The sequence below is a fragment of the Mustela erminea genome, chromosome 7 (assembly GCF_009829155.1).
Source record: "Mustela erminea isolate mMusErm1 chromosome 7, mMusErm1.Pri, whole genome shotgun sequence".
NCBI lineage: Eukaryota > Metazoa > Chordata > Mammalia > Carnivora > Mustelidae > Mustela > Mustela erminea.
In genome coordinates, this window is record NC_045620.1 from 14658663 (window position 1) to 14684423 (window position 25761).

At 44.4% G+C, this 25761-nt stretch overlaps 2 protein-coding genes across 2 annotated transcripts; one reads left to right on the plus strand and one right to left on the minus strand.

The window, feature by feature from the left end:
- The first annotated feature begins 426 nt into the window (after positions 1 to 426).
- LOC116594896 (eppin) lies at positions 427 to 24378 on the plus strand. The gene is made up of 7 exons (XM_032350524.1): positions 427 to 657; positions 2137 to 2271; positions 5842 to 6009; positions 10474 to 10605; positions 12247 to 12414; positions 13246 to 13389; positions 24155 to 24378. The coding sequence occupies exons 1-6, from the start codon at positions 567 to 569 to the stop codon at positions 13326 to 13328; spliced, it is 777 nt and encodes a 258-aa protein (XP_032206415.1). The 5' UTR covers positions 427 to 566; the 3' UTR covers positions 13329 to 13389; positions 24155 to 24378.
- Positions 16813 to 17304, minus strand: LOC116594895 (60S ribosomal protein L23a-like). Its single transcript, XM_032350523.1, has one exon. The coding sequence runs from the start codon at positions 17287 to 17289 to the stop codon at positions 16813 to 16815; it is 477 nt and encodes a 158-aa protein (XP_032206414.1). The 5' UTR covers positions 17290 to 17304.
- Positions 24379 to 25761: the final 1383 nt, after the last annotated feature.

The following is a 25761-nucleotide window of genomic DNA, read 5'->3' on the forward strand; positions in this document are numbered from 1 at the left end:
TGGGAAAGGGAGAAAGAGACACAGAGATCATGAGAGGCCCACAGAAAAAGAGAGTAAGTCAGACACCGACACAAAGAAACACAGAAAAACAGAGATATCAGGAGATCCCTAGAGACACATTGTCAGAGACAAACAAAAGGGGCATGCCACTCAGCATGCAGATAAAATAGAAAGTGAATGGAAAACAAGCACATTCCACAACTCTCAGAGTCATCAAGAAGAAGACCCCTGATGGTGACAATGACACCTAAGGTCACCTAGAAATTGAGACAAGCTTTGCCTGCTCCCCCTTGTTGACCAGAAGGCCCAGCCCACCCCACCCCAGCCCAAACTGCTGAGGCTCAGGAGCCATGCCATCAAAGACCCTTCCCCAGGGCTGTGTGCTGTAGATGCCAGCTGGTCACAGTGATGATCTCAGGAACTTGGCGTTCCCAGAAGGAAAGGAGGTGGCTGGCTTGACTCCAGTTCTCACATCCAAGATACTGACTACTGAAAAATAGGCTGGACAAAGGCAGACAGACATTTTCATATTCCGGGATTACCAGAGGGGCCAGCGCTTCTTCAGAATGGAGTCCTCTAGACTTTTCAGCATCCTGGTCTTTTCTACTCTTCTAGTGAATGTCCAGGGACCTGGGCTCACTGACTGGATCTTTCCCAGTAAGTACTGGGGTCTCAGCCCTCGCCCTGGAGAGCAGGAAGTTTGCTGGGAGAAGAAAGAAGGAATAAGACTTGAATTGCTTCCCACCGTTTTAGCCTGGACCCAGGCTGGGACATAGTTGGAATATTCTTCCAATTTCCCTCTTTTTAGAAGATCACTTCAGTGAATGCAAGATTGCAGACCTGAGGCAAACCCCATTTTCAGCCCCTTTGAAGTGAAGGTCAGTTGGGGGGTTGAGGGAAGAGTCACAGGATCCAGTGTTTATGGGAGAGGCAATAGGAATCTGAGAAGCCTAGGGGACCTCCCCCTCATCTCACAACAGAAACTGCCCCCTTTCTCAAGATATCATCTCTATCAACTCATGATTCTTTCAAATGTAGTCCTATAAAGTATTCCTGCATTCCTAGGGGTGCCTTGCCTTTGGAATAGAAGACAGCATCCAGAAGTTTCTTTGAACTGAAGACAGTAATACTCCATGACTTCATAGAAATAATGATAATTACTACCACTTACTGAACATTTAGAAAGTAATGAGTTTGAGAGATCTGGATTCAGACATAGTGGGTCCAAATTCTAGTTCCACCACTCAGTAGCCATAACCTTGGGCAAGTTACTAAACTCCATGTGCTTCTGTCTCCTCCTCTGCAAAATGGGGATGTCAGTAGAACTCAGTGAGACAGCATTTAAAGTGTTGAAAAGTGCTTGGCTTATGGGAAACAGTTGACAAATATTAATAAATAGCTATGCATCGGTTCCTATGATTAGAGCTTTACACAGTTTGTCTCATTTCTTCCTCAACGACTGTAAGGCTAAAATGATTTTACAAGTGAATAAAACCAAGGTTCAGAAAGGTGAGTGTAAGCCAAGAGGTAGAATTTAAATACCTGAGTCTCTGATGACAAGGTGAGGGATATTAATCATGTGTTATAGTGCCCTCCCTACCCGCTCCCCACCCCCTCCTGGCCACGAGCCAGGAACTCCCAAACACTGACTTCTCAACCAGGCCCAAAATGACCAGATTAGCCTGGTCCAGTGGCTTTCAGTGGGGTGACTTTCCCCTCCAGGGGACATTTTCTGTCTAGAGACATATTTGGTTCTTTAACAGGGGGGTGCTATTGGCATCCAGTGGATAGAGGGCCAGGATGCTTCTCAACATCCTACAGTGCCCAGGGCAGCCCTCCTCTCCCATAAATAATGATGAGGCCCTAGTGGCAAGGTTGAGAAATCCTGCCTTAGAGGGAGTAAGGGTAGGGGGCGGAACAAGTGATGGAGTGAGAAGGTAGAGTAAATTGTGGTCAGAAGGGAGAGTAGTGTGGGCAATGTTGGGAAATACATGAGAACACCCTGAAGAAAAGGTCTCCTTTGGATGAATAAAGAGAAAGCAAGCTTCCCCGACTCCCCAGAATTGCCTCAGGTTGGGAGAAGAGTGGGCACTGTGCCCTCCAACATTCATGGTTGTAAAACTGTCCTTCTCCTAGGGAGATGCCCCAGAATCCAAGAGAAATGTGAATTCAGAGAAAGGGATATCTGTACGAAGGACAGACAATGTCTGGACAACAAGAAGAAGTGTTGTATCTTCAGCTGTGGAAGAAAATGTTTAGACCTCAACCAAGGTAGTATTCAGAGCTTCAGAATTACCAGCCCCTCTGCCCATACCCTCACCTTCTGGCCATATGGTGGCATTGCCCCTTCTTTACTAAGGGCTGGTCCCTGAGCAAGACTGCTGGGTTGGAGAGACCTGCAATTCAGAGCCGTCACTGCCCCTGATATATGTGTGTGACATTAGCTAGTATTTTCATCCTGTCTGGACTTTGGTTTCCCCAAACAGAAGATGACTATAGGATGGTAGATGACAATCTTGTGGTTGCTTTTAACTCTTGTGATTTTCTTTTTGTTTCTTTGGATTCATGATTTTCTGAGTCCCCTCATGGCTATTGTTAGCACATTGTTGCTGGAAGTGATAACTAAGCTACTGGTATTTACCAGATTTTTGCTGCAGAGAGACCACTTTTCTGCTTATTGAAGTACAACTCAGCACCAGGAAACCTCCCTCAACTACTCAGACCAGAAGGCCTTTCCTTTGCTCCTGCAATCTTAACTCCATGGTCATATCCTTGGGTTCCAAATAGACAATCATAGACTATTTGGAGTCAAGACTCTTTTGCTCTTCATTTAACAAATATGCATCTAGTGTCTCTGAGACTCATAATAAGATTAGACCAGTATGGTCAGGGAGGTGAGGAAGACTTCCCTGAGAAAGCAATCTGGAGTCCTGTTCAGAAGGATGGGTAGTAAATTTAGGCATAGAGTCAGTGGGAGGGCTTATGCAGGTACAGGGGAAAACATGCACAAAAAGCTCAATGGTGGGTCCTGGAGGCCAGGGAGCAAGAGTGAATATAAGCCTGGTACCAGGGAAAGGATCTTAGGTATGTAGGGTCTGGTGGACTAGCAACTCACTTTGATCTCAAGAGGAGTGAAAACCAACTGAGGTGGACAGCTTTTTAATGCACACACAGAGGAAGAACAGACTATCTTCAAGGAATTCAGGAAGAGATGATATGGTAGCTTGGACCAGAGAGGTAGGTGAGGGAATGGAGAGGAGTGGGGTGTGTTTGAAAGATGTCTAGGAAGTAAAGCAAGCAGGACTTGACAATGGAGCGGCATGGCTAGGAGGATGGTAAGTTGTTCATTTGCCTAAGGTAAGGGATTCTGAATCCATGCTTCCTGAGTTCAAGTCTTAGCTCTGGTTTTTTAACAGCCTGGGCAAATTAACAATTCTCCCCCACTGTCCCTCAGTTTCTCCAGATAATGAAAGGACCAGTGTTAAAGGTTATCTGGAGGATCAGGTAGGTTGATGTGCATGAAGTACTTAGAGAAATGCCTGGCAAAATATAGACAGATGACACATATTAGTTTAAATTAATTGTTATTTTTTTCATTGTTTTCTTTTTTTATTAACAGATAATGTATTATTTGCCTCAGGGGTACAGATCAGTGAACCATCAGGCTTCCACATTTCACAGCACTCACCGTAGCACATACCCTCCTCAATGTCCATAACCCAGCCACCCTATCTATCCCTACCCCCTACCCCTCAGCAACCCTTCGCTTGTTTTGTGAGATTAAGAGTCTTTTATGGTCTTTCTCCCTCCCAATCCCATCTTGTTTCATTTTTTCCCTCCCTACCCCCACAAACCCCTGCCCTACCTCTCAAATTCCTCGTATCAGAGAGATCATATGATATTGTTATTCTTGACTGGGAGCTCATAAAAGGCTCCAGCCCTTTTCTTTGTCTCTTAAAGCATCTTGCACACAGTAGGTGCTCAATGAATGGCTTATTTAGTTCAAGTCAGGATGCATTTGGTTTTACCCTCAACATTCTGCAAGATCCTATACTGAATCAGACCACCTACTAGGAATGGGGCTCCAAGATGAAATCAGACACAATCTGTGCCCCCTTGGAAGCTCACAACCTCATGGGGAGACCGAGGATGTAAACCAGTAACAATCATGTACATGAGATCAGAAACATGGTGGAACAATGCAGAATTGGTCCAGGAACCTGTGGAGGTGTGGGGTGTATATGGAGGCAGTGATATCACAGAGGAACTAATGTCTGAGTTTTTGAAGAGAGAGTGGGAGTGCCGCTAACGAACAGCAGCAGGGTGGGCAGAAGGAATGTACAGTGAAAGGTGTAGGTGTGTGGGATAGCAAAGGGTGTCGAATATTGCAGGAGCATGTACCTCAAATGGTACTGTGGAGGGGGTGGGGCAGCACAAGCAGGAGTCAGACTACAAAGAACCTGTGAGTCATGGGAAGACTTGCCATGAAGTCAAGGTCTTAGCTGTGGAATGACATGATCAGCTTTGTTTCAGGTTCGTTAGGTCCTTCCCCCTGGTGGGCTGCACAAAGGATTGATTGGAGGGGCTAGGGACAGGGGCAGGAGATCAGTTCCTGGCTATCCCAACAGCCCAGGTACGAGACATGAAGATGAAAGAGAGTGGCAAAGAAGTGAGCCACAAGTTTTCCCTCGAGGAAATCTTAAGTTTAGTTCAGATCTGCATTCATTTGCTAGGGCTGCTGTAACAAAGGACCATAAGCTAGGTGGCTGAAACAGCAGAAATGTATTGTCTCAGGGTCTGCAGAATACAAGTCCAAGGTCAAGCGTTGGCAAGGCAGGGTCTTTCTCAGGTTATCAGGAGAACATCTGTTCCACGTCTCTCCCCTAACTCGTGGTGGTGTGCTGGCAATCTTTGGCAGTCCCAGGCTTGTAGACCTCTGCCTTCAGCTGAACATGGTGGGGTGTGGGTGTGGGTGCCTGCGGCGCCCTTGTGCAGGCGCACTCAAAGTTCCCCTTTCGATAAAAAGACTAGTCATTTGGGGTTAGGAATGCATCCTCCTCCAGGATGACTTAACTAATTACATCTGCCACAACTCTGTTTCCAAGTAGGGTCACATTCTGAAGTACTGAATGTTAAGACTTCAACATATGAATGGGCATGGAGTGGGTGGGGCGGAACACAATCCAACCCATCACAGGACTGAAGCTAACTGCAGGATGAAAGGTGCTTGACCATCTAAAAAACAGCTCCTGCTTTCCCTGCCCTACTTGCCTTTTACTCATGATCCCATAATCTCTCTTCCTGGCATGATTTGCAGGGCAGAGTATGTGCTTATATTTTGTCCCTTTCAAGACACTTCCATATCTTTTATCCATTCAGCATGTATTTACTGAACAGCTACTCTCTGCCAGGCACTATGCTAGAAGCTGCACATTCAGGTCCATGAGGGCAGTCTTACTTGTACTTTGCAGGGTGGGAGTTGCATTCCCATTTTCCAGAAGAGCAAGTCAAGGTCAAGACAGGTCACAGGGGAGGTCGATGTGCACACACTGAATTGGGAGCAGAGCCTTGAAATAAGTCTCCTCACTCTCAGGGAAGACAGTGGGGATGGTGACCATGAGGAATGGGGGGGATGTTCTCTGGGGCTGCAGAACCCCCAACAGCTCCACTCTGGGGTCTCCCTACAATCTGTACCATACACCAGTGGAGCTGGGCTCCTGTGGTGTAATAAGGGGAAAGAAGCCTGCTCTGTTCCATGTCTGGTAGTTTGCAGGGGTAACAATATCAGTTGGTCCATGGGGCTGGACACTCATATTGCTCAAGTCTGGTGTCTCCCTACAGATATATGCTCTATGCCCAAAGAACCTGGCCCCTGTATGGCATTTTTCCACCGTTGGTGGTACGATAAGGAGAAGAATACCTGCTCCAAGTTCATCTATGGTGGCTGCCAAGGGAACAACAACAACTTTCAGTCCAAAGCCATGTGCCAGAACATGTGCCCCAGCAACCGTGAGTCGAGTCCCCGGGGCATCCCGTCCTCACTCGGGCCCTTCTGACAGGCCTGTGTGCAGCTGCTTTGTTCAGGCATGGGCCATAGCCTTGACAAGCCAGGTGCTGACAGAGCCAACTCCACTTGGAGATGAGCATGCACCTGGCAGAGGGATGGACGGCGGTATTCTGGGAACTGAGGTTGGGAAGGTCGTGGCCATGATCAAAGCTGGCAAGTATGAGGGGTGGAGGGAGGATGCAAACATGGTGAAATCCCAGAGACCAGCTCCAGAGAGGTCACAGGACATCCAGCCTAGGACTGGATCATCAGCACTCTATCTCTACCACAGCTCCGCTCTCCTATAAGGATGAAAGCTATAGCTCCCCAGAGAAAACCCACTTTGTTGTCACTTCCTGTGCTAAGATGCATGAATGTCACTTCAGACTCACTCTGAAGATAAGCTGAATCCAAGATGCTTAGCAGGTCTTGTCCTACATTCTCACCAGGCTCCAAATCATCAGTGCATAAGGATGCACCTGAACAACCACCAGGAGTTGGCTCGTGATTCAAGGCTCTGTCCGTGCTCCTGACTGATGCTCCATATTGATGCTCCACTCTTGAATTCCACATTCCAAGGGCTCAGCTCTTCTCCAGGCAGAGTTCTGGGATCTGCATTCCCCTTTCTCTACCTCAGCCTCTTTTCACACATGGTCCCATTTTTTTTTAACTCCATCCCTATGCTTCTTTCCTATATGTCCAATGTCTAGAACCCCCTGTCTATACCTGCATATGTCCCAGTTTTCCCCAATAAAGTATGCTGTTTAGTCCTGTGCCTCTGAGGCTGAATAATTCATATCGGTTGGTACATTACACTTTGCAGAGGTACATTACACTTTGCAGAGAGTAAAGGTTCATTGAAGATTTTGTGACACCAAAAAAGGGAGTGAAAACTGTCAGAACCTTGAGAGTTTGGAGCTCCAGGAACATTGTGATCCTCCTCTGTTTCTCCAAAAAATTGCAGACCCTTTTAAGACAAGGGTCTATAGGCATTTCCTTATTTTGGAGACCCCAGAATCCAATCCTAGGACAAGGACATGGGTAGAGGACTTTACTTAGGAGATCTTTCAACACACATAAGGTAGGGTGAGGTAGGTGATACAGACAAGAGAGGAGTCAGTTATGAGCTGGTTACCATGGGGGGAAATTGCAGCTTACTGCCCCTAGGGACCTTCTGAGGAGTCCTGTAAAATATGTGTCCAGATGTCTGCATTCATCTCCAGTGATGAGGCAGCGGAGGCCTTTACGCCTTAATTCCCATCCCTTCCTGGATGCCTGGGTCTATGAAAGTTCTTACTCCTCCAGATTGTTTCCCACACAAGCTGACAAGCTGTCAGGGAGCCAGAGCAGTCCTATAGCACGGAAGTAAAGACTCTGACACTTGAGATGGGACGCTATCACGGTACACTGGCCACAATAAAGAGTCAAAAACTAACAGAAGCTACACTGCAGACGGACCTCCAAAGCATCAAGTGATGCAGAAAAAGCCAGACACGAGATGTCCTATACTGTGTGATTCCATTTATAGAACATCCAGAATAGGAAGATCCACAGAAATAGAATGTAGGTTACTGGTTGCCGGGGCAGAATTAGGCTGGGGAAAATAGTGACTGCCAGTAGGTAGAGGTTGTCCTTTTTCTCTTTTTCCTTTCTTTCTTTCTTTCGTTTTTCGTTTTGTTTTGTTTCTTTAAGTAATCTCTACACCAGAGGTGGGGCTAGAGCTTCTGAGATGAGGAGTCATGTGGTCTTCTAACTGAGCAAGTCAGGTGCCCCTAGGGTTTTCTTCTGGAGTGATAAAAATACTGTGGAACTAATAGAGGTGGTGGTCACACAACATTGTGTAGGCACTTAAAAACCTCTGATCTGTCCACTTAAAAATGGTTCACCTTATCTGATGTTAATTCCACTTCATTTTTTAAAAACAATTAGAAAAAATGTGCACTAGATCTCTCTCCTACAGCTGCAAGCGAAATTAGAGGCAAGCCAAGAACATGTCTTATTAACACTTCACACCCTAAGTTGGAAAGTTCAGGGAAGAATCTTCAAGCCCCATGGCTGCTGCTTCTGAGGTCATAACTAATATTTAGTATTTCCTCCTGCATCACCATTCCAAAGTGCACCCAACAATAGAGACTCCGCATTAGCTCTGACATCCTTTCCTGCTTTCAAAGCACCATGATCTTGACACACACTCTCTGAAGATTTGGTTCAACCTGGGATCAACCTGGCTCCTCCAGACCACATGCTACTCAGGGTAACATCTTTACGTTTTGACGATGGTTAAGAAAAAGGGGTGGTCCAAAGAGATGAAAAAGGAGAACAGAAGGGAAATGAAAGGGACGCCTGGGTGGCTCAGCTGGTTAAGTGGCTGCCTTCGGCTCAGGTCATGATCCCAGCGTCCTGGGATCGAGTCCCACATCTGGCTCCTTGCTCAGCAGGGAACCTGCTTCTCCCTCTGCCTCTGCCTGCCATTCTGTCTGCCTGTGCTCACTCTCTCTCTCTGACAAATAAATAAAATCTTAAAAAAAAAAAAAAAAAAAAGAAGGGAAATGAAAGGCAGGGAGAAAGAGACCCAGACAGAGACTCACAAGAAAAGAGAAAAAGGCAGGCACAGAGTGAAAGGAGGAGGCACAGAGAGAAGGAAAGTAAACAGTGTGAGAAAAACAAGCAGACAGACAAATAGATGTGTCAGAAGTATAAGATTGGAAAGAAGAAAACTGGGATATTCTTGACTCTAAACTCCCTCCGGATGATGGAAGATGCTGAAATTGGACATTCCCTTCTCTGAGGGAGTCTGGAAGTCCCAGACAAGCTTTGCCCCCTCTCCCTGGCTGACCAGAGAGTCAGAGAACCTCAGCGAGCTGAGAAATAGAAGCTGCCTGTGAAGGGCCCTTTCCCCAAGTGTCGGGGCTGTGGGTGTCAGCTACTCCCACTGATGGCCTCGGGGACTTGGCATTCCCCAGCAGAGGGAGTGTGGCTGTCTTGTCTTCAGTGATATGTGGCTCCAGGGCCAGGGCAGCCAAAGCTCAGGAGCAGGAGCTACTGGGAGCAGTTCCTAATTTTGGAGCCACCAGCCAGGCCAGTAGATCTTAAAATGGGGCTCTTGGGACTTCTGCCAGTCCTGGCACTCTTCATCCTCTTGGGGGGAGTCCAGGAACCTGAGCTCGTTGAGGGGTTCTTTGGCAGTAAGTACTGGGGACTAGGGCCTCCCAGTGGAGATGTGGAAGTTGCTGGGAGGGAGGAACAAAGAGTTCTCAGGATGAGGAACACCTCCCCCACTCAGCCTGAGGTTTTAGATGGGAGAAAGGGAGATATTCACAGTCTTTCTCTCAGAGTCCTACCATCTTCTAAGATGCCTCCTGTGAGTGCAAGAACCTGGGTCTCTAGCAACAGACAGCCCATTATCATTATGAGAGGGATTCTTTCTGGAGGTGCCTGGACCTGGAGCTTATGAGATGGACTAAAGGTGCTGCTGGGACCTTATGGGCCTTTCCTGCAAGAAAGCTCCCTCACCCTAGCTCCACCCTTAGCAGCTTTGAATCTTCCAGTTGCAGCCCCCAAAAGTCTCCCCACACTCACAGCACCAGAGGGTCCTTGCCTGTGGAGTATAGAATGGTCTCTTGAAGTCCCTCGGAATGCTGAGATATGCAGACACCCTTAAGCAGCAGCTAAAAATACACTGAGCACTCAAGAGTGAAGCCATACATTGTAGGTTTCAAATCCTGACTCCTCTCCTTAGTAGTAGCTGTGTGACCTTGGGGAAGTTCACATAACCACCCTGTGCTCCAGATTCCTCTGTTTATAAAATGTGGATATTATGAGACTGACGTGCTGCCTACTGTGCTAAGGAGGCAACTTAAAATGTGGATATTGATAGGACTCACCAATAGAAATGCCACAAAGATTCAGGAGAAGAGAACAAGAACACAGGAAGCACCTCGTTAATATTAATTAACATTATTTTGTCCCAGGCCACCTGACAATGACTTCCAAGATTTGTCACCTAATCCTTGAAACAGCTCTATAGTGAAGGAATCAAGGTCCAAAGATGGTGCCCGCCATTCCAAGGGTGGCACAGAAATTCAAAAGCCCAGCCATCTGACTCCACAAATGGAAATCTCAGTCACCTGGAAAAGTGCTAGCACCCTCGCCCCCACCCAGGAAATATCCAATACAGGAAGGCCAAGTGACCAGAGTAGTCCTAGTGGACAGCATCCTTTTCCCTGAAACCTCATGAGTGGTGGGGGTGGGATTAGGACTTGTTTAGGAACTAGATGGGCAGTCAATACAGGGTTGGGAGTGGGGCCAGTGCTGTGAAAATATGGAGTCATCTGAAGGTCACTAAGTCTTCCTTAACTCTGCAGTAGTGCCCTGGGTCTGACCATGGAGGGTTCTGGCCTTCCTTTTTCCTTTTTCCCCTCCCACAGAGAGATGTCCCCGAATCAGGGTACCATGCAATTACAGAGAAATCGACCAGTGCGGAAGGAAGAAACCATGTCCCAAGAAGATGACGTGTTGCAGTTTTAACTGTGCAAAGAAATGTTTAGATCTCAATGAAGGTAACACACAAAGCCCCTGAACTATCCAGTGTCCTCCCTGCTGACCCTTACTCTCTGCCCATCAGCACTGGTAGTGTCGTACCTCTCCCCTGGTTCCCTGATGGCTGGTCTCTGACCAAGAATCTGGGTGCATCTTCTACTTGACCCAAATACTAGAAGCATTGAACTGGGTGGGGTTTATTTCATTTCTGTCCCTACTCAGGTATATGATGTGTATAAGAGTTTTTGCTTTATGGACTTTAATTTTCCAATTTGTAAGAAAGAAGCAGGCATCAGACCACAAGTTTTCTGGCCTATTCTGTGATCCTCTGAGGTGCCAAGTTCCCACTGAGGTCCCATCAAATACCAGCATGGTGTCAGGTGATATGACAGCTATAAGAAACAGCTATACAATTTATAGTTCCTGGTTCCGCCCCCCCAGGCTTCTCTGTCATATAAATCCAGGATGCCTTCCCTAACCATTTTTTAACCTCTTCCACACTTTCTGAAGTGTGATTAAACTCGTATGATTAAACTCTAAAGAGGACCATCAAAGACCATTCATTCATTCATTCATTCAACAAATATTTACTGGTGTCCCTTATACACATGCTGGGCTCCGCTTGTTTATTATAGGACAGAGGGGCAAGAAAGGTTTTCTCAGGGAAAAGATCTATGATTTAAGATCTGAAAGATGGGCAGTAAGTAGACAAAAATTGGAGGGAAGAGCTTTCCAGGCACAACTAATAATATGTGCAAAGACCCTGTGTGAGAAGACAGTATGCTCAGGCCTAGAAAGTCCAGAGACCAGAGAATGAGGATGCCTGTGTAAGACAGAGAAATATCAGAATGGTGAGGCCATGTTAGATAGGCAAGGTTCTGACAAGGCAGGGTCTTGCTGGCCGGATTAAGGGGTCTGATCTTGATCCTAAGAGCAACATAATATCTAAGTTCAAATCCCTTGCCACCTATGTGACCTGAGGAAGTTACTTAGCCTCTCTGAACTATCGTCTGCAAAATGAGGACAATAAGAGGACCTAGCTCCTCAGCCTATATGTCAATATATATGTCAAGTGCTAAGAACTTTGATAAATGGTGTCATTGTTGTGCTTCAGACTATGAGGTCCTAAACAACTCTATTTGTATCTCATAGTACTATGCACAATACAGTTGCCCATTAAGTATCTCTTGAGGTTCAGGATATGTTTGATTTTGTACTGTGAAAATTCCTGAAGCATCCTCTCAGTGCCAGATTATCTGCTAGGAACTGGTGTACAAGATGACATAATGTGAAAACCTCACTTTCTGATTCAGGAATCAAAAATATGAACAAATAATTATGTGGAAGTGATCAATGTGTGGGCAAGATTGAAAAGCAAAAAAAAAGGCAAACAGTGAAGAATGGAGCCAGGAGAGAAGATATCATAGAAGAGTTTGATGTGTGGAGTGTTTTGAGGGATAAATAGGAGTACACCTAGTAAGCAAGAGAGGGGTGGACACTATGCATGTGCAAAAGCATAGAGAAGTGTAACAGCATAATATCTTTTTAGCAAGTTCATGCTGCCCTAAAAGTATTATGCTCTTTCATTCTTCCAAGTCTTTGTGGAATATTCTCTAGCAAGGCAGGCACCCAAGCAATACTGCTCTGCCATCTCCTTGCAGACATATGCAGTTTGCCAGTGAGTATTGGCCTCTGCCTGGCCAGCATTCCACGCTGGTGGTACAATAAGGAAATCGAAACCTGCATCAGTTTCAACTATGGTGGTTGCGCTGGGAATAATAACAACTTCCAATCTGAAGCTGCCTGCAGGGCCATCTGTTCAGAAGCATGTAAGTGTCAGGGGTCCCATCTCCCATGCTCAGCCGCACAGGTGTAAGGTCTGGTTGTTGGTTGGCCCATTCCAGGAAGGCAGGCCTGGGCCCGGTAGAACCAGTAATCTCTGAGGGGCAAATAGGGGATGCTTTGGGAAAGAGAAAGTGTGAAGAGGAGCAGTAGTCAAAGGGAAGTTGGCAAGTATGAGATGGACAGGGGGTGCAAAACGAGACTATGAGAGTGAAAGGAGATACCACTAATTATTACACTGGGACAACAGGTTTAAACTGGGACTTGACTGAAAAAGCCCAGAGCACACCAGCATGCTATGAGCCCCCAAAATCATTCCACTTCTGGTTTCTCTCCTATGAAAAGATATAAAAATGACCCCATTTCCTTTGTTCCATTAATTCCAAGATTTGGTTCCTGTATGAGTAGGACCCAAGCATCTCATCCTTTCTATTCTGCTGTCTTGCAGAGTCACCATCTCCCTCAGTACGATAAAAAGAACGGGAACAACCTCCAGAATTTGGCTCATAATTCAGAGCCCTCTCCACATGTGCCTGCCTGATGCTTCATATCGGCTACCTCTGGCCAAATCTCAGCTGCCAAGACATTGACTGTTCCAAAAACCAAACCCCAGGATTTGCTTACTCCCTTTCCTCCAGCTCAGCTTCTCTTCACACATAATGCCCTTCACCCTTGAACACTTTCTCAGTGTCTGATCCTATCTCTTCACTCTTACAGTACCTGTGTATGCTTCAGAAGCCTCCAGTTTTCCTAATAAAGTGTTCTGTAGGTCTGATGTTTCTGAGAATGAATAATTCACATCTACTCCCTCTGTGCAGTGTTTGCAGAACAAGCAATCACTGGGTCTTCCAGTGACACCAAAAGAGAAGAGTACGGAAATCCTACAAATTGGGAATTCTGATGATGCTCTGGCCTGTGTAAAATTGTCATGGAATGCTTAGAATGGAACCAAGCTTGCTCGGGTGAGGGAAAATGAGATTTGAGCTCCATTAACTTCATGGGAGATATATCTCTGAAAAGGCTGTGGGTTTGTTTCCTGGACTTTCAATAAAGGATACACTTCCAGTGTCCAGCACAGACAGTACAAAATAGAAGATAATTGTGGAAGAGACATGACAGGAGGAGATGGGTCAGCAAAGAGATGCAGAGAAAGGGAGAAGAGAGAGAGTTGGAGGAGAAAAAGATACTGCATGATGACACAGTTTTAAGGCAGGGACCTACAATTCTTTCACTCACTTCAGCCTAGTGGTAGAAGCCTTGGAGTCCACAGCCCCTCCCTTTGAATCTCGGCAAACTGTGGGACTGCTTTGACTGGTAGAGTAAAAATAGATGATGCTGTGTGACTTCCAAGGTTAAGCCAGAAAAAGTGCACTCCACCCTCTTATGATGCTTCTTTCTGGGGGTGCATGAGGCAGTTGCCATGTGAGAAGGCCAATTGCCCTGAGACAACCATGCTGGGGAGGCCCAAGCATGTGCTCTGGTTGACAGCCCCAGAAAAGATCAACCTGAGAGCCAAGGTCTGTTGCCAGTCACATGAATGAGCTTCCAATCCCATGGAGCTTCAGATGACTATGGCCCCAGCAGACATCTGACTGCAACCTGGTGAAGACCCCAGGAGAGAACCACTGAGCTCATTCCCTCCCAAACTGCTCACCCATAAAATGGTGAGAAATGGAGAATGTTCTGGGAAATTTTATTCACAGCCATAGGTAGGGAATTGGAAGAGATGGGAAGGGAGTGAATGGAAGAGGAGAGGCAAGGAGGGGAGGGAGGGAGGAGAGGAAAGGCATAGAGAAGTCAAGGGGAAGGTAAGGAGTCTCCAAAGGACTGGGCAAGATAAGAAGGTGCCAGGCTTAAAGAGGCAGCCCCACAGCAGGAGGCTTGGCCACCACAACACACCAAAACCTGGATGTATCTTTCAAATGAATCCATTGTCTAGTATAACTTGAATCAGGAGGCTCTAAAGAGAGTCTGGGATCCACTTACTATTGAATAATTCCTTTCCTCTCCACGTCTCTGTTTATCTCTCTCTCTCTTTTTTTAAAGATTTTATTTATTTATTTGACAGAGATCACAAGTAGGCAGAGAGGCAGGCAGAGGGAGAGGGAGAAGCGGACTCCCCGCTGAGCAGAGAGCCCGATACGGGGCTCGATCCCAGGACCCTGAGATCATGACCTGAGCCGAAGGCAGAGGCTTTAACCCACTGAGCCAGTGGGTTAAACAGCCAGGCACCCCTGTTTATCTCTTTTTTTAAAAGGCTGGTTAAACTGATGAGTATTTCTGAAAATGCTGTTAGCAAATACTACATTAGAATTACTTGGGGGTGGGGAAGGGCTGTCTAAAATAGAGGTCCTCAAGGAACTGTAGATGCCGCTGCCCCAGAGCAGCGTCACCCATCTACAGTCAACCTCACCATGTTCTTCAACATGGCTATGAATGGTGAGCTCTTGGTTTGGGTCTCCTTCCAGCTGTTTGCAGACAGAGTTCCAAAGACAGCAGATAACTTTAGTGCTCTGAGCACTGGGGTGAAAGGATTTGGTTGTAAAGATTCCTGATCTCATAGGATTATTCCAGGATTTATGTGCCAATGTGGTGACATCAGTTGCTATAATGGCACTGGTGACCAGTCCATCTATGGGGAGAAATTTGTTGATGAAAATTTCATCTCGGGGCGCCTGGGCGGCTCAGTGGGTTAAGCATCTGCCTTCAGCTCAGGTCATGATTTCAGGGTTCTGGGATCGAGGCCCACATCAGGCTCTCTGCTCAGTGGGGAGCCTGCTTCCCCCTCTCTCTCTGCCTACCTGTGACCTCTCTCTCTCTCTCTCTCTCTCTCAAATAAATAAATAAAGTCTTTAAAAAAATCTTCATTCATATGATGAAGGTGATGGGTTAATAATATCAAAGAGTACTTCTCAATTTGAGGAATTAAGGCAGCTCAGGAACCCAGCCAAATCTAGTAAGCACCTGATGCTTGTCTGTCCGATTAGTCCTTTCAGTCCTTGATTAATGTTAACATACATGAATGACTGGAACAAAATCATTCTGTCCTAGAGGGCAATGAATCAGAGTGGTCCTTGGCAATGGCCAGAATGTTCCTTGAAGTTTGTAGATTCTGCTTACTTGCTGTCCTCAGGAATGAACTCAGAGCCCTAAGGGCTGAGCACAGAGAACCCTCTGCCTTATAAGGACCTCAGTGGAGATGTTTTTCTTTGTTAACAATTTGCTCATTGCTCTGCCCATTAGAACCCAGAGGATACCTCAAGTGAAATCTTCAAGTGTTACTCAGGGTGTCATACAGATCCAGGACTCCTCATCTTCCCTCTCCTTCTTATTCTCTCCTTGAAGCTCTCTCCAGAGCCAGAAATGCCTAGAGGAAGCTAGAGATGGTTTTGAAACTCAGGGAACATTGAGTTCCACAGCCCCAATCATCCTCCTTTTTTAAAACCCATGTACAAATGGAAGCTTCTAGTAGGAAATAGACTCACCCAAGATCACATAGAAAATCAATAACAAACTGGAGGAAAAAAATCCAGGTTTGAAGGGTAGCAAGATGTTGACAGATTATACAGCCTACTTGGAAATCAGAATGGATATAGTGGCTATTTGTCAGTCGTTTTGTCAATATTCCATTCTTTTTTTTTTTAATGTTATGTTAGTCACCATACAGTACATCATTAGTTTTTTTGTTTTTTTTTTAACTTTTTTAAAAAATTTAATTTAATTTTTTAAATTTTAAAAAAATTTTTTATTTTTTATTTTTTATAAGCATATAATATATTTTTATCCCCAGGGGTACAGGTCTGTGAATCGCCATGTTTACACACTTCACAGCAGTCATCATAGCACATATCTCCCCAATGTCCATAACCCCACCCCACCTCCCGACGCCCCTCCTCCCAGCAACCCTCAGTTTGTTTTGTGAGATTGAGAGTCAGTTATGGTTTATCTCCCTCCTGATCCCATCTTGTTTCATTTATTCTTTTCCTAACCCCCAAACCTCCCATGTCTCATCATTAGTTTTTGATGTAGTGTTCCATGATTCATTGTTTGCATATAACACCCAGTGTTCCATGCAACACATGCCCTCCTTAATACCCATCACTGGGCTAGCCCACACCCCCTTCCCTCTAACAACTGAAGAAGTCTCTACCAGGAGTCTTTCTTTTAAAGATTTTATTTAATTATTTGAGAGAGAGACAGAAAGAGCACAAGCGAGGGGAGGGGCAGAGGGAGAAGGAGAAGAAGACTCCTCGGTGAGCAGGGAACCCAATGCAGGGCTCAATCCCAGGACCCTGAGATCATAACCTGAGCTGGAGACAGATTCTTTTTTTTTTTTTTTTTTATCATGAAAAAACTGTATTTAGTTTTAGCCAGCTGGACTCAGTTTAGATGATCCCAATTTTGTTGGCAACATCCAAAGCATCATAGTCAGGGGCCAGCCGAACGTATGCCTTCTTCTCTCCATCAGGCCTGATTAAGGTGTTGACCTTGGCTACATCAATGTCATAGAGCTTCTTCACAGCCTGTTTGATCTGGTGCTTGTTGGCCTTGACATCCACAATGAACACAAGTGTGTTGTTGTCTTCTATTTTCTTCATGGCTGACTCAGTAGTCAGGGGGAACTTGATGATGGCATAGTGGTCAAGCTTGTTTCTCCTGGGGGCGCTCTTTCGAGGGTATTTGGGTTGCCTTTGGAGACACAGAGTCTTGGGTCGTCGGAACGTAGGTGATGTGCGGATCTTCTTTTTTTTGTGACTGTGGACGCCTTTCAGCACCGCTTTCTTGGCTTTCAAAGCCTTTGCTTTGGCTTCGGCTTTGGGAGGGGCAGGGGCTTCCTTCTTAGCTTTCGGCGCCATCTTCATAAAAGGGATTCTGGAGACAGATTCTTAACCAACTGAGCCACCAAGATGCCCTGAAATTCTTTATATGAGGTAAAACCAGCTTTCTACCATAAAAGCTGAAAAAGTTAAACTCTATCATTCAAGATTCAGTAAAGGACACAGAAACTACACTCAGCCTTTCAAACAGAGAAGACTTAATACTGAAAATTGGCTATATGAGCATTTGTGGGGGTTGGGAGATACTTTCATCCCTCCTAGATTTGAAAGAATAAAATCTTTAGGGTTCATAGACCTAGGAGTTCGTAGATGGGGCCCCGGCATAGCTGTTGCTCATACATCTGGCAGGACAGAGAGGAGAGGCTAGGACCGTCTGGCTGGCACTCAGTCTTCTAAAATGCACTGTGACTGGTTTTCAGACCTCTGAGGGGAACCTGGCTCAAATGGTACTGGGTTCACTGAGTCAGAAGATACAGCCAACTGGTGCTAGTTATCAGAGGCAGTGCAATGCATATGGCTTGGAAAGTGCCAAAAGAATCCAGAGGAGAGAAGTATAACTGTGTTTTGCTGGTGGAGACATGCTAACCAGACCCAGAAAAGGAAGAAAACTCCATATCCCCTCATTTCACCTGTCAATTTCTTCTCAGTGTCTCCCATGCAGAGTCTAACTGGAACTGCTGGAAGTAACTGACAAAAGAATGAGGGAAAACTTAGTTTGTAGAGTCCCACTGGAAGCATCACAGAGAAGAGTATGAAATAATAGACTTGCAACTGGACATATGCATTCTCCCAGCCTCTCTTGCAGCTAGGAAGTAGGCACTTGTCTTGGGCTCAATCAGACATTCCCACATTGAACAGACATTGAACTGGAAACTAGTAAGCAAAGAAGAAAGGCCAATGGGGAATTTATTTTGATAGAAACAGTGACAACAGACAACCTAATCCTGTTTCTGGTAGTAGCAGGGATGATGGTGATGGCACAATGGGGCAAGATGGTACAAGTGTTCAGTGTTCTGTTGACTCTGGCCCCAACTTTGTAGCCTTACTTATTCCCAGCCATTCTCCTAGTCTTATTTTCTTGTCCTTCTGGACAAGAAAAAAAATAAATTTCCTTTCTGCTCAAAATAACCAGAATTGCATTTATGTCTAGAAACCCTGATGGATATAGCAAGGGTGGCACCTGGAGGAACTTTGAGCCTAGAAGTCTGAATGAGCACAAGAGAACTTTTATCTTGGAGCCCCTGGATGGCTCAATCAGTTGAGAGTCTGACTCTTGGTTTCAGCTCAGGTCATGATCTCAAGGTTGTAAGATTCAGCCCTTCCTTGGACTCTGTGCTGGGCATGGAGCCTGCTTAAGATTCTCTCTCTTCCTCTCCCTCTGCCCTTTCCCCCTGCTTGTGCATGTTCTCTCTCTCAAAAAAAGAAAAGATAACTTTTTTCTTGGCAGAGAGGTTGTCACTCTTCCGTGATGTGTTTCAATGGAGTTTTTCTCCATGATTTGTTCTCGAAGCCTGTCATCATGTTATGAGCCCCATATTTCTCTAGGTTACATTTTACCTTGAAAAAGTGTGCCATGTAGAACATGGATGTCCAGATGTATGTAACACTGAGGTCATTTACTATCTGACTTTCTCACTGGAAGGATCTAGTCATTAGGAATAACTGGAGCTTGAATGAAAATCAGAGAGAACATTCTCTTCAAAATAACAGGATAAAGCAAAACTAGTTCCATGAAGAGCAGAAAAACTTTGAGCTTGAGGAACTGTTCAATAAAGCTGGCCCCAGCCCTTAGATTCTGTGCAACAATGAGTCACTCTGTCTCTTCTTTGGGCCCCAGTTACCATACTTGCACCATTGGAAAAGACAAAGAAAGAATCTTCCCCCACAGATTCACCTGAAGATCTCATCCTTCCCAACTCCAGTGACATCCAAAAAGATATTACTGGTGGTAGTGATAGGAGAAGGGCAGATATGTGCAGAGCCACAGAAGATCCAGTAAAACATACTATAGACTATACACCTCCCAGAAAGACGTGAGGCTCCGGGTCCTTGTTCTACATCTTCCTCTCATCAATTGAACTGCACTCCACCACAGTAACATATCAGGAAGGGAGAACTAAGCCTGTGTAACTATCATTGCTTTTTGAAATTTCCACTTAGATTTCTCAAGACATAAATTATTCTTAAAGTGATCAACCTTATTTTTGCCCTCTGGACATTTATTTGGAACATAAATAAGGTAAAAATGGAAATCAACTCCTTTGGTATGTGAGTGTTTATGATAAATGTATTTGTTACATGTACAAGCACATCTTCTCTCTAAGCCCTGGTTCCCCTATTATATAAAATGAGGATGGCAATAATATCTATTCCAAGGACTTTCTATGAGAATGTAATGAGACAAGGCAGAAAACTTCCTGACATATAGTTAGTGCTCAAGTCATGTTAGTCTCCTTCCCTTTCTAGATAAGACAAAGGTTACCTGGAGGTTAGAATCTAAATGGAGAAACTTCATTCTTTCAAAATTCCACCCAATTTACTTCCCCCATTCCCATACCACTCAATCAATGGGTCTCGATCAAGAGTAATTTAATTAATTCTTTACACATACACACACATGCATGCACATATAATTGATGTGAGGTTAGTAAAACCTCTTTGATAAGTATAAGAGCTGGATAACCAACAAGAAGTTCCTACTAGCTTCTCTAATGTGCATTTAATAAATCTTAAACTTGCCCTCCATCTTCTAGAACTACAATAACCCTACACCAAAGTCACCTGATAAAAGGCCAAGTCACTGAGTCATGGCCAAAGTTCCCCCAGGACAACCTGGGTACAGAATGCCTGGTTTTCAAAGTCCAGTGCCTCCCACACTGACCCACAAAGCCTGTTCAGTAAAAAAAGTACAGACACACCTCATCAAGCACTACCCTCACTGAATGGAGTTTTTATCATGCTGCCAATGTCAGAAATTTTTTAAATTAAAGTATTTATGTCTCTAACCTTTCTGCAGAGTATCCTAACCTTGACACTATTAACTCTGTATGGTAGGGCTATCCTGTACCTTGTAGGATGTTTAGTCCCTGGCCTCTACCAGTAGGTCCCTTTCCACTCCCAAGTTGTGATCATCTAAATCGTCTCAGACATTGTCACATGTCCTAGGGGACACACTCTCTCTCAAATAAATAAATAAAATCTTAAAAAATAAAAAATACAAAAAACAAATGTTGTCTACCTGGATATAATTTTTTAAATCATATTATAATACATAATACCTATGTTTTATAGAAAGTAATACCTACATTTTATAGAAATTTCAAACGTACCAAAGTGTAAGGAAGGAAGTTAAAAATTGTCAGAATCTTACCTTCCAGAGACTTTCACTTGCACATGTAGCTTTCTGCGTGTATGCAAACACATGAAGCTACTACAGATCACAGATTCTTATATATGACTGGGATACTAAACCTCTCAATAACCTGACAGACCAGTGGTTTTCAAAGTTTGTCTCCTTTTCTGGTAGCAGGAACATCACCTGAGAATTTACTAATTCCTAGTCTTACTGGATCAGAATCTCTGGGAGTGTTTCTCACATGTGTTTTTTGTTTTGTTTTGTTTGTTTGTTTTTCTCACAATTTGTGTTTTAAGAAGCCTTCCAGGTGATTCTGATATACATTCCAGTTTAAGAACCTCTGTTGGGTGGCTCAGTTGGTTAAGTGTCTGATTCGTGATTTCAGCTCAGGTCATGATCTCATGGTCATGAGATTGAGTTCTGCACTGAACATGGAGCCTGCTTAAGATTCTCTCTCTCCCTCTGCCTCTGCCCCCTCCCTTTGCACACTCTCTCTCTCTCTCTCTAAAGGAAAAGAGAGAGAGAGAGAGAGAGAAAACCTCTTCTAGAAAGGAAGAGAATGTACTAGTCAACCAGACAGGTATCCTATAGTCAGACAACCGAGTCTAGGTCATGGCTCTACTACTTACCAACTCTATATTTTGGGAACATTATTTAACCTCTCTGAGAGCTTCCGTGTCTTCTATAAAATAGAGCAAATGATTTAACCCACTTTATTGATCAACCATTCTGATGTATGTAAAGCTCTCAGTATAATTTAGCTCTTACTAGATTCTTGTCTTAGAACTAGTCAGATATGATGATGATGCATCATAAAAAACTTGTGGAATGCAGCTCAAGTGGTTTTTAGAGGGAAATTTTTCACGTGTTTCTATTTGAAAAGAATAAAGTTGTATGTCATTAACCATGTACAGAACCCAAGATGTTAGGGAAGAACTACAGAGTAAATCTCACACAAAAAATAGACAAAAACTGGGGTGCCTGGGTGGCTCACTGGGTTAAAGCCTCTGCCTTCAGCTCAGGTCATGATCTCAGGGTCCTGAGATCGGGCCCCGCATCGAGCTCTCTGCTCAGCGGTGAGCCTTCTTCCCCTCTCTCTCTGCCTGCCTCTCTGCCCACTTGTGATCTCTGTCTGTCAAATAAATAAATAATATCTTTTAAAAAATAGACAAAAACTATAAAGAGTAGAATAGAAGGCAAGATAGAGAACAGCGAAAGCTATCAGTTGGGGGGAGAGGAAGTGAAAAAATAGATTTTTGTAAAGCATTCAGCAAGCTTCCTTTATACGTAACACATACACATGCACATACTTATTTCCACATATTCAGTCATGCACAGAGGGCATCATTTTTTAAAGTTTATTTATTTATTTGAGAGAGAGAGCCCACAGAGGGGAGGGGCAGAAAGAGAGGGAGTCTTAAGCAGACTCCACATGGACTCCCCCAGGAGCCAGACTCAGGGCTCAATCTCACGACCCTGAGGTCATGACCTGAGCTCAAACCAAGTCAGATGCTCAACTGACTGTGCCACCCAGGTACCCCACAATTTTCCTTTATTTTAATGAAATGGAGGAGCAGAGAGGTAGGACTGAGAAAATTAAAAAGCAAGTAGGATTCCACCTCTTGCAGAGTCACCTCTAAATGTCCAAGGGATGAGACTGGGATATTCAGGAACATCACAACATGCCCCACTCTGCCTCTCATCCCGATTGGACTACCTCTTCTGTCTCTTTCTTATTATCCTTCACCATTAGAGGTGAAGAGCCATATAGATAAGGGGTATAAGATAAAAGCCATACAGGTAAGAGGATAAGAGAGCTTGAACCTTTGCTCTTGCTTGTGTGAAAGATGCTTGATGCCTGAATATCTGCCATAAGAGTGATCATCCATCCATTCATTCTCCAACAACAAACATGGATTGAGAACCTGCCAGCCTTTGCAGCCTGCCTATCCTGGGTTTGGTTCTTGGCCCAGCAGTCTCCAGCATGACATTAGGAAAGGCCCTTCACCTCTCTGGCCTTAGTTTCTTTATGTAAAGTTGGAAATCTTAATATCCACCTTGAAGGATAATAGCAAGGATAAAACCATTTCCATAAAAGGGACATAAAAAGAGAATACAAAGAAATTTGTAACCCTGCCTTAGAGAATCTTATGGCTTTATTTCTGTTAACAAACTGAGCTAAAAATCAGGCCTGGGTTAGGCATGTACATTTCAGAAATGAGTTTGATGAGATCTTTGCTCTCAAGGTTAAGGAACAGAGGGAGTATTTAGAGCTGCTACTATTTATTGGTGCTTTTCTATATATCAGTGCTACCCACTGGTTATTTCTAACCCCTTAGTAAGCCTCAAATGTGGACATACTCCCATCTCACAGTGAAAGGAATGGAATGTCAAAGATATAAGTGATTTATCCAAGATCACACAGTCAGGGAATGATTGAGTCAATCCCAAGTCAGTCCTCCTTTCATGATGGAATATCATTCTAGAAGGACTATGAAATAGAACATGGAACCTGGGAAATCTTACTTATCAGGCATAGAAATTCATATCTGAAAGGATACTCAAAGATGACAGAGTTAAACTCCTTGGGGCGCCTGGGTGGCTCAGTGGCTTAAGCCGCTGCCTTCGGCTCAGGTCATGATCTCAGGGTCCTGGGATCGAGTCCCGCATCGGGCTCTCTGCTCGGCAGGGAGCCTGCTTCCCTCTCTCTCTCTGCCTGCCTCTCCATCTACTTGTGATTTCTCTCTGTCAAATAAATAAATAAAATCTTTAAAAAAAACACAACTCCTTAATTTTACAAATGAAGAAATGGGGTTTTGGAGAGGTTGAGTGGATGCATGATCCTGAAGTAGTAAGGAGCAGGGCTAAGATTTGAATTCACTTGAGTTGGATCCTTAAGTATGGGATTTTCACCACATTAGGCTACTCTGGGAAGTAAAAACCTCAACTTCTCTGTAGATGGGTAAGACCATGGCAGGGTGGGCTGGGTGGGCCAAGTGGGCCAGGTGGGACTATGAAGAGGAAGGTGATGGCTTTGGCCTCTCTCAGCTCTTTTCTATCTTTAGGTCCTGCCAGGCTTGGCTCCTGAAATGCATGCAATCTCTCTTTGGAATTTGGATGTTGTCCAAAGGCCTCAATGCCACAATGGTTTTACAACATTAAAACTTTTCAAATGTGAGAAGTTTTTCTATGGAGACTATAACAGCAATGGCAACAACTTTTTGAGGAAAGAATCATGTGAGAAAGTTTGCAAGGACACCTAATATCCTAGTAAGACCACAACCCTCAGTCAGGATTGCTCTTGGGCAATACAAGGCATTTTTGTGAATGAGAGATGTATCTCTTCACCCCCAAATCGATTCTTCCTGCTGTGTTCTTGAAATCACTCATCTCTGGGCCAGAAATTCTACCAATATTAAAAACATGTTTAAATTCTCACAACCTTCCCCTAAAACTACGTACATCCACACAAATATGCTGGGGAAATGAATTAAAGTTAACAGCCACTTACACTTTGTTTGAATTATTCCTCAGCCTATTGGAGGACAGAGCGAACGGTAAATCTGAAAACACTGGGCAAGACATCAGAAGAACTTGCAATAGAAAAGAAAAAGAATTCCTGGAATCATGTGAAATAAGACAAAGAACAGAAACCAAAGAGGCAAAGGGAATTGTGGGTAGGGGTTGAAGATTTTAGGATCATTGTGTTTTGTTAGTCACCATAAAATATATCATCAGTTTTGACACAGTGTTCCAAGATTCATTGTTTCCACAACACCAGTGCTCCATCCAATATGTGCCCTACTTAATACCCACCACCAGGCTTACCCATCTTCCCACCCTACCCTCTAAAACCCTCAGTTTGTTTCTTAGAATTCACAGTCTCGGGTGCCTGGGTGGCTCAATGGGTTAAGCCACTGCTTTCAGCTCAGGTCATGATCCCAGGGTCCTGGGATCGAGTCCCGCATCGGGCTCTCTGCTCAGCAGGGAGCCTGCTTCCTCCTCTTTCTCTCTGCCTGCCTCTCTGCCTACATGTAATCTCTTTCTGTCAAATAAATAAATAAAATCTTAAAAAAAAAAAAAGAATTCACAGTCTCTCATGGTTCATCCCCACCTCCGATTTCCCCCAATTCACTTTTCCTTTCCTTCTCCTAATGTCCTCCATGATATTCCTTATGTTCCACAAGTAAGTGAAACCATACGATAATTGACTTTCTCTGCTTGACTTAATTCACTCAGCATAATCTCCTCCAGTCCCATCCATGCTGATGCAAATGTTGGTTATTCATTCTTTCTGATGGCTGAGTAATATTCCATTGTATATATGGACCACATTTTCCTTAACCATTTGTCTGTTGAAGGGCATCTTGGCTCTTTCCACAGTTTGGCGACTGTGGCCATTGCTGCTATGAACAATTGGGGTACATGGGGCCCTTCTTTTCACTTTCATCTCTATCTTTTGGGTAAATACCCAGTAATGCAATTTCTGGGTTGTAGGGTAGCTCTATTTTTAAGATCCTGAGGAACCTCCATACTGTTTTCCAGAGTGGCTGCATTGGCTTGCATTCTCATGGTACTGGAGAGTATTATGCTAAGTAAAATAAGTCATTCAGACAAAGACAATTATCATATGGTTTCACTCATATTTGGAATATGCAGAATAGTGCAGGAGACACCAGGGGTATAGGTGGTGGTGGAGGGGAACTGAATGGGAAGAAGTCGGAGAGGAAGACAAGCCAAATGAGACTCTTGACTCTGGGAAACAAACTGAGGGTTGTGGAAAGGGAGTGGGTGGAGGGGGGTGGGGTAATTCGGTGATGGGCAGTAAGGAGGGCATGTGTCCTGATGAGCACTGGGTGTTATACACAATTAATGAATCACTGAACATTATATAAAAAACTAATGATGTCCTATACCATGGCTAATTGAATTTAAATTTTAAAATGGAAAAAAAATCTAAAAAAGTGAAATTTTTTTTCCAATTTATTTATTTTCAGAAAAAAAGTATTCATTATTTTTTCACCACACCCAGTGCTCCATGCAATCCATGCCCTCTATAATACCTACCACCTGGTACCCCAACCTCCCACACCCCCGCCACTTCAATCCCCTCAGATTGTTTTTCAGAGTCTATAGCCTCT